We start from the raw sequence: 9414 nt of genomic DNA, 5'->3' as shown, positions 1-9414 counted from the left end.
CTCTAAACCACACAAAGACCAACAACAGAAAGAGAATCTACCAATTTCTTATGAATATCAACTCCTTGTAAAACCAAATGTCATCAAAAACAATCATCCACCATGATCAAGTTTTATCCTGGTAATGGTTTAACCTGCCATTTTGAAAAAACAAACCACATGATCAAAAGATGCCGAGAAAGCATTTGACAAAATTCTTTAAACCAAAATAGAATAAAAAAAAATAGTAAAAAGCTATATACAGAACAAGTTGCATCATCTAAATGGAGAAAAAGAAATCAGGGACTAGAACCCCAGTGATTCCCAGAGCAATCAGCAAAAAAAAGGAGGTCAAGGACTTTATCACTATTTGGATGATAGATAGTTTTCCCAAAAGGAGAACTGTGATAAACAACTTCACAAGGGACAAAATTAACTCAACAAATCAGTAGCCTTCCTCTAACAAAGGAAACAAGATGGATAATGCAAATGTCCAACAATATAAAATAATCAAAAGTATTTTAAACCAAGAAGTAAAAGATTTGTAATAAGAATTTCAAGACTTGAAGAAAGAAATTAAAGAAGACCTCAGAAGATGGAAAGATCTATTAATTCGGAAGGATATTTATAGAAAAAATATATTTTCCCCAAAACAAATGTAGAATCACGAATCCCCATCAATTTGTTGAAAACAATTTGCAAATTTATTTGGAATAATAAAAAACCCAGGACAAAACATTTCAAACAAATTAAAGACATCCCTGAACTCAAGTAGAGCAATAGTGATAAAACATGGCATGGTACAGAGACAGAACTTACCTGAACCCACACACTTCTGTTGAACAAAGGAGCCAAAACCAAATGGAAAAAAAGATAGCATTTTCAGCAAAATGGTTGGTTCAACTGAGGTCAAATGTAGGACAATGATTTTCTGTGATTTGTCCAAGGACAAGACAACACTACAGTCAAACTAATAGAAGAAAATCATTCACTTTCACTTGTTACATGGATGTAATGGTCCAAAACAAATTGTGTGTGTATTATTTTTTTACTTTAGAGCCTAGTTTGCAAAGAACTCCAAGAATCTTTAGGAGACAAATAACCCTATTAAAAATGGGTTCAGGTAGTCAGATGTTATAAAAGACAAAATGAGTCATAAGGCCAGTTAAATTGTTGAAAGATAAATGGCTGCTGCTGACACATTATCCTAATATTTATTAAAATTAATGTACATATCTTACCTTCTTCTGAAGCAGAAAACATGAAAAATGTTACAGAAAAAATGCAAGAATCTGAGGAGATGGGGGGATGTGGTGAAGAACAATTTACATCTGCCCTGGAAGGGTTATCAATCCTCATAATGGAGTCGAGAAGTCTCTGGCTTTATAGATGTAGAAGTAAGTTCATACTTTGAAGTCATACAGTATAAATGGCAGAAGCATTTAGACACAGCAGGTCTACAAGAGTAGTGGTGACATTGGTAACATTCCCTGAAGCAGGACAGTAATTGAAACCTATTCCAATAAAGTAATTGGGTTTTATAACTTCCTTCCTTCCTGTTCTAGTAGTGTGTGGCCTGGGGGCAATCTGCCAGAGTATATAGATGGTAAACAGTAAACTGAGATGAGGACTCCAGTGCAGCAGCATTCCTGCATGGCCCACAGACGTGGACATTTTCCAAGATGCTGTCTTTGTGTCAACCTTGCTTCTGTACGTAAGCTCTCACTAATGCTCTTAAAAGTAAATATTATACATTTATTGTTTCTCCAAGGTTATTTGCTGAGATTCTTTCTTAGAGTTCTATCTTGTGTACCTGGTGTTAATAGATATATTACATTGAGAAGGCTAAGGAAAAAAATAATAATCTAGAAAGGACCTGTTCAGGAGCAAAGTAGAACATTTTAGGTCAATTTTTAAGGATGTTATTTCTTTTGCTCCTCAACGTGAGTCAAAATTATTAAGATGAATCACCATCTTACTTAAACTGAAGGAAGCAAAAGTATGGTGAAAGTCTCCTGAGGTGGTTGAAGCTTGTAATTGCAGTTCTGGATTATAAAAAGAGAATTTGGCTTTGAAGAACTGGACAGCCCAGTCAACTAATGAATTGTGAAAATTTTGTGGAATTCAGATTTCTGAAAATCACATTTTTTTTTAATTTTAAAAGTTATTTAGGAGTAGTATCAAGTAATATAAAATGTGATTTTAACTTACTTGTAAAATATTAATTGCTTCTTTTGTGGTTAGAGTGAAACTGTTGGTATGCCAGAGGTCTGTCTCTCTGACTGTATGTTGGATTAGTAAATTAGGAAGGAATCCAACATTGAAAAATTTCAAAAGTTTAAAAATGATTGTTTGACGGAGTAAAAAATAATGTAGAAAAATGAAGGCTACTAGGGCTTCTGTGGTCATGTGATAAAAGGTATAGTTGGTGCTTTAACAGTCTGAGCACCATAGATGTGTGATCTGCTACACAGGTACTTAAGAGAACATAGATGTGTAAGGCACATGTAGGTGGGGTAGAGAGTCTATAGTTCTGGCTTTCATCCTCCCAGAATCTATTAGTACGGGTTAACAAAGTCACATAACTTTGTAAGTCACATGTCCTTTTCACCAGGACAGTTTGATAATATTACATAGACTTACTCTCAAGTTATTGTAAAACTTGAGTTCACAGAAAACTCGATCTGAATCTTTGGCAAAAGAGCAGACCATGGAATTAGAGGGAGTTAGCAAATCCAGCATACAGTACAGTCATCCTTTCATGACTCATTCTCATCATGCTTACTATTAAGCAATAGGAAATCATGTGTTTACTTCTGTAAGGCATGAAGAAATAACACATAAATAAATTGTGTTGTCCCGGTCAAAATGCAAACCCTGTGTGCTGAGTTAGAGACGGTGTCTTAGAGAATCAGAGCAATGAAGATCAGCATATCGAAATGTAAGTGGTGAGTGATTTTAAAAGACTTGAAAGAAGGGCACTCTCGCGGCTTGTCCTCCAGGTTCAGGTTCTCCTCACAGACTTAGCTGTTTCTGGCCAGCAGTTGTGGTTCTGTTTGAAGACCCATAGCCTCAGCTGCATGAAGGAATCCAACTCCAAAGATATCCCATGTCAGAAGAAGATTAAGACAATGTGTCTCTGAATCGAGAAGCACTGAGAAGATTATGTCCATGAATTAGTGAGGGAAGATAAATGGTGAAGAGCTGGTTGAGAATGTCAAAGAAAATGGAAGGTACGTGCAAAGTATTTCATCCTGGATGGGAACAAAAAGCAGCCTCTTGTTAGATGACAAAGGGGAGGACGGGAAGAATCTGGAGGTAGTAGCAGTGAGAAGATAAAGAGGAAAAAAGAGGCCTTAGGTCAGAGAACGCAGGGAAAAAAATGGAAGATGGAGTGTGATCAAGTTTCCCTGATGCAGTGGGATGGAAATCAAAATCAGGCCCTACTTCACAAGTTAGGACAATAGAAGAGACCAAAGTTTCAAATTAAAGTAAACAAAGGTCAAAAGAAATAATCTAGAGAAAACTTAAAGACAGAGATCAGCATTGTTTGATTTTTGCCAGTGAAGGGGTGACAGTGACAAAGGAAGTGAATGCTGCATCTAATGCCTCCTGCAAGATAGGACAGAAGAAACAGGGGTAGACTGTCACTTCAGCTGCCATCACTGTCTACCTGGTTGGGTATGGAGAAGTCAAGTGGTGGGAACAGCCACACGGAGGGGCAAAAGAGATAAAACAAATGACAACACAGCAAAAACAACATGAAAACCAATGAGAAGTAAAAAATGAACAGAGAGATTCAAGGAGGAAGAACGGATTGCTGAAGAAATGGCCATCCATATACAAGGGCCAGAGGCTACACTGCAAAATAGATTCTCAATCATATGACCATGGGCAATTAGGATCTCCCCGTTGGCAAAATGAAACTTTGGCATTCTGGTTGGAAGCTCCACCCTGGATGATTGGACTTTTTCTGTTTTCTGGGAAATATGAAGTGGCTCTAGTATTCTTTATCGTTTATCGCAGAAAAAGCTTTTTTGTTTTTCTACATTGCTATGTGGTTTATGTATCTTATGTATCTTAATCTCACATGGTATTCATTTTGCTTTTTGAATTTTGTCTTTGTGAATTAATCAACAAGAAAATAGTACACAGGTAAATAAGAACGCCACTAAGAATTGAATTCAAAATGTTAAAAAAATATTCAGTGTTATTTTTGATAGCAATCCAAAAATTTGACCAATACCAACTTTTCTATATAACCATATAATTTAATTAATTGAATCTTTCAGTGGTAGATGTTTATTTACCATAACAGCTGTTCAAAAACACTGGGCAGAGTTTATAATATCCTTGATAACCTCAAAGAATTGAATCTCATCCTAGCTCCTGTTTCTGTATAGCAGGGACACTCCTGATGCTGTTGATGTCAAACATCCTTCTGTGGGAGAGTGTGGCCTCTGTGCCCAGGCATGCCAGTGGGGCTGGGCATGGTGAGATGTCTCTACATGGCCTGCTTGATCATGCCATCATTCTAGCTCATAATGTCACTGAACTCATTGCAGAAATGAACAGTGTATTTGTAAGTACCTCATTTTGGCTTTCTGACAAAAGGGGCCTCCAAGCCAGATATTGTAGAGCTCTGTTGTTTATTAGGAAACATGCTACAGCAGATTTAAATGATATATATCATCCCTAATAAACAGCATCCTTAATTGACAAGGATAACAATCATGGAAGAGGCTCTTGAAATGGTAAGTGGGAATATTCTTAGGGAGGCTAGCTGAGAGTGTAGTGGGGAATGACCACAGAAATAATATAGAAACAACTGGTGAAAAGATCAGTTTCTTACTTTTTTCTGCTCACACTTTTTTTTGCAGTACTTGTTTTTCAAAAATTATACAGCTAGTGAGTGCTAAAGAGGTAGTAAAGTGTTGCTATGCAGGTTTGAAGACCTCAGGATTCCTATAATCCATAGAAAATAGAGTTGACAACACACTTATAAAAGGTCAGCCCTCCTACAGTGAGATGGAATGTTGTAACAGGCTAATCTCTGGCATTGCCATTCTTGCTAGCTTGATGTATGCTGTGGCAGACAAAAAGAGACAAGGTGTCATGAAGAAGATAGAGAAAAAGGACCAAAAATCTGAACAAAGCTTTTGATCTCCACATTGGTACTACTACTTGATGACACTCTGACTCACTTACAAAATCCTGCCTGTGTGCACATATGCCTGCATGTGCACAAGCACACACAGATAAAATAAAAATAACTTTAACAAATGAATCAATTTTCTGCTGTGATTGTTATGTATTAATTTACTCATGTTCTAATTAAGATTTTTTTTAACTAGCTGGAGGATGTGCTATATAAACCAGGCAGGTGGTTCCCTGAAAGAGACCTTACTGCCTGCCACCGATCACCATTTACTATTGCAGTGTCTAAAGAAGGAACCCAACAGAGGCTGGTGAGTCTATAGTATATCCTTTAAGCTGAAAATCCAAGCAGTTCACACTGGCTTTGCTCTGCTCTGCTGGAGGTGGTTATATGTGATAAAATAATTTCAATCACACATGCAGAAGGAAGGGGGATTATTCAGAATGGCAAAATGGTGGACACCGTGAATCAATGGAATCCAGCTGAGGATTTGTTTTCATTGCCAAAGGAAAGACTATGATGTAACAGCACTAGAGCATTTTATCAAGAGATTAGTTTCCCATGTGACCTTGGCATTGAGTACACACTTGGAGATAAAATCTCTTCTGCTTTCCATCATTCACTCACTAAAACCAATGCTCTTTCATTGTTCTTCACCTGCATATAGTCACACATTGGCTATTCATCAAGAGGCAAGTGGCTATTTTATGGTAGCCTAGAAAGGTAAATAAATGAAGGCCTGTCTTCTTTGAAGATTTCAGCCAGTTTCTTAAAGCAAATGAAAAATCACAAATGAGTGCATCAATTAATAATATGATATTTTACTATAGTGAATGCTTCTATAAAAGAATATTACTGGAAAAGTCATTTAGGCCACTTGCCATTGAAGAGCAGTGCTCACGTCTGATTTATGAGAGTCACAGGACTTGACTATATGCTTAGATTTTTCTGTGGAGAAACAATCATACACACACGCAAACCAAAAAAAAAAAAAATCAAACACTACTGATTTCACCAAGAGAACAGATGATAGGATTTCATAGAGTAACAAACATATTATCAAACATATTATCATTAGAAAAAGTATTTAGTCAAATCACACATATTTAGTATGACTAACTCAAACTATAGACAAAGAACTACACTTTGAGGTTTTCATAACAAAGAATATCTATATTTTTCACATAAATATAATAAGTAGATGCTAAGTTCGGTTTCTTTGAGAATATACCACATGGGCTAACTCTGCTATATTTCATCAATCTTGATACAATTGTTTAATTATTGGTGTTTAGGGTGTATTCCTGGTGAAAGAGATGATTGGTATGTTGGAAACTTGGACATTCTCTCTATATCACATAGCAAATGAAATGAGTCATATGGAGGAACCCCCTGATGAGATCATATCAAGAGCCAAAAACATTGAAGAAAAAATCAAAGAACTTATGGATGTTCTTAAAGGTATACTCAACAAGGTATGCAGATTTATATCCCATTGCTTTTTTCATTCATCATAGAGGTGACCAATGTAGTAAGGAATGAATGCAGACCTACCTTATTTTACTTATAAAATATATAGTCATCCATTATGCTCGATGGTCTCTTCAGTAAATCTTCCCTGGTAATGTAGTCCATCTCAATGGTGCTTTTCTGAGTATTTTACACCTCAGGAATCTCTCTTTATATTATCTTGAACAACTCCCTTCCATTGGCAAGAGAAAGAATCCTGACAACATAACCACATCTACTTGTCCAAACAATCCCTGGACTATTTGTACCTGAAGATATTAGGTGCAGTTCTCATTATGTCTGGGGATTCCATTCAATTATGTGGACAATAGACTTGTTGAAAAGTAGAACAGGGAAGGCTCAGTAAAGTATCATCCAAGCCAATACTGAGGGCATGTTTAAATTCCCATGTGAGAGGCCTGAGACTAGGTCCTACCTTGTCCCTTTCTAAAACTCATCTATATAAGGCAAGTAGTATGCAACTGACTCTCTATTTGCTTTATATTTTAAAATATCCTTAATCTGGCATCTACTGTATTCAGGAAATATATTCAAGAATCTCTCTTAAAGAATTTTCATTGCTAATGCATTCATACTACTTTGGCATTGATACATTAGAATTTATCACTTTGTCTGAGATCTTATAATTCTAATTTTATCCCAAGAGTTCTCTCAAAATTTAAAAGGAAAAGCAGCAAGTAAATAATGATAAATAATAAATGAATATCTTTGGTGATTAGATTCAACCTGGATCCCCAGAAAATGAGAGATTCCCTGTGTGGAATGAACTAGCGTACTTGCGGTCACCTGATGAAGAACGTCGCCATTTTGCTTTTACAAACTTATTCCAGTGCTTGCTCCAGGATTCACGGAAATTTGACTCGAACGTCAGACTACTGAAGTGTAGACTTATCTATAATAGAGATTGTTAATCTCACAACCATCCAATTTACTTTAGAGTGATTGTGTTTAATTTTCTAGTTTTAACCAATTTTAAATTTGTAACTTTGGATGAATGTTTTTATGTGAAGAATCCTTCATTAGAAATAAAATGGACTCTTTAAACATATTAATGTCTAAAATCCAAGTTTGTCAATATCTCATTTTTTCCTTGTAATACAAATAAACAAATATATCACTAACATAGAGATTCAGATATCAAAACATCAATATTACCAGAGGTCTGATTGTAAATAAAGCAATTTATAATTTAGGAAGAATCACAGCAAATCACTATGGGTCTCCTCATTAAACCACTGACAATTAAACAATATCTCTATACTACCAAGAATAAGGAAGCTCCAGATACTTTCAGAAAGACTTGTACTTTTTGTGGCACAATTTTCATATGAAATGATAAACAGTATAAATATTATGGAACTTTATTATGCTCAAATTCCATTAAACTTATAAACAGTGCAAAAAGTGCTAGCTGTTAAAATATGTGTGTCTCCTGTATCCTTACTTTTCTTCTGAAATTTATTTTAGGCTGTTCCCATGTATGTTTTACTCTGGATCTAGCAAGGCTTATTTGGTTTAGTTTCAATTTCATCTCTGTCAAATTATTCTGCTTGTCTTCTTGTGACTCAAGTCAATTATCAAAGACAACCAAAATAATCAGTCTCTATAACATTTGTTTTCAGTTTTCTACCACTAAATATGCATTCATTTAATATTCTTCAGGTAGGATGGTAGATTAGTAGAAATAGAATAGTATCCCACTAAGATTTCCTTCTTCAACTTGAGCATGAGACTCAAATTGAATTAGGAATTTTTAAGCTTCAAAATACAGGTCACTCAAACACTACTGAAACTTTTCAGTAATCTCAACCACTTCCTTTCCTTTCCTGTTCATAGAGATTTATAATGGATCAGAAAGTAAAATATGATATATACTGTAACTCACTGTAACAAAGACTGGAAGATTGAATACAAATCAACCTATGTGGATACTAGCCACAATTAAAAATTTAGCTCAGTTCTCATTAAAGTTCTTTTTTCTATTTTTTCTAAGCATTCCTCTATGCTCTAGTTTAGAACTTGAATATGTATGTATCATTGTTTTTTGAAACATTAGAATTGTGATGAATTAGTAAAGACTCTACAAAGAAGAACAGGGGAGTAGAAGGAGGCATTGTTACTGGAAATTTCCTGGAGGTCATAACTAGGATATTTGTTTTCTTTTTCCTCTTCTGCCATCTCTTACACATGGTCCCAGCATAATGAACTCTACTTTCATGGTATCAATGCAAAACATTCAATGATCAAAAATTACTTTAAATTGTAAATTAATTGTGTGATTTCACCTCTGAACATTAATTTTTCAAGTATTGCTCCATGGTTGACCAATAATGTATTGTTTGTGTTCTTCCTCAAATCTAACATATATTTTTATCCAAATTTTACTATCAAGAGATCGGCCAACCACTAAAAAAAATGCTGTATAGATACTTTAAAATATTATTTCTTTGATGAACAAAAGAACCTTTCTAATAAGTTGTAAACATTATATAAGTAACAAAATGTCACCTTCTTAACATGCCAGGCATGCATCCAGATGTATCCCATCTATATGAAAAAAATTCTGCTACAATCAAGACCAGTATGCATAGAAGGACAAGACAAGAAAACTTTACCATGAAATACAGGGGAACTATTTCACCCCAGATGAATATGATATCTTTAATTATATGCGACTGCATGTCTACACACCATAGGAAAAGATGAATGAGTAAAAACTAGGTGGACTTCTGACTTGACATCTGTGT

At 35.2% G+C, this 9414-nt stretch overlaps 1 protein-coding gene across 3 annotated transcripts; it reads left to right on the top strand.

The window, feature by feature from the left end:
* Window positions 1–1626: 1626 nt before the first annotated feature.
* Window positions 1627–7728, top strand: LOC116883820 (prolactin-6A1). Of its 3 annotated transcripts, none has more exons than XM_032885074.1 (5): window positions 1627–1689; window positions 4386–4561; window positions 5334–5447; window positions 6433–6612; window positions 7387–7728. In XM_032885074.1, the coding sequence occupies exons 1-5, from the start codon at window positions 1662–1664 to the stop codon at window positions 7576–7578; spliced, it is 690 nt and encodes a 229-aa protein (XP_032740965.1). In that variant the 5' UTR covers window positions 1627–1661; the 3' UTR covers window positions 7579–7728. The 3 variants fall into 3 exon arrangements, with proteins under 3 accessions (XP_032740965.1, XP_032740964.1, XP_032740963.1); XM_032885073.1 differs by having other exon boundaries at window positions 1662–1689; window positions 4383–4561; XM_032885072.1 differs by lacking the exon at window positions 1627–1689 and adding an exon at window positions 2868–3212 and having other exon boundaries at window positions 4383–4561.
* Window positions 7729–9414: the final 1686 nt, after the last annotated feature.

This window comes from Rattus rattus, chromosome 14 (assembly GCF_011064425.1).
Source record: "Rattus rattus isolate New Zealand chromosome 14, Rrattus_CSIRO_v1, whole genome shotgun sequence".
Lineage (NCBI taxonomy): Eukaryota > Metazoa > Chordata > Mammalia > Rodentia > Muridae > Rattus > Rattus rattus.
Note: the sequence above shows the minus strand (reverse complement) of the source record. Positions and strands in the feature narration are given on the sequence as shown.

Coding starts and splice junctions, on each gene's coding strand:
- LOC116883820 (XM_032885072.1), top strand. CDS start 3,173: ATGGTGAAGAGCTGGTTGAGAATGTCAAAGAAAATGGAAG. Junction 3,213..4,382: donor AATGTCAAAGAAAATGGAAG/GTACGTGCAAAG, acceptor GTTTCTGTATAG/CAGGGACACTCCTGATGCTG. Junction 6,613..7,386: donor TTAAAGGTATACTCAACAAG/GTATGCAGATTT, acceptor TTTGGTGATTAG/ATTCAACCTGGATCCCCAGA.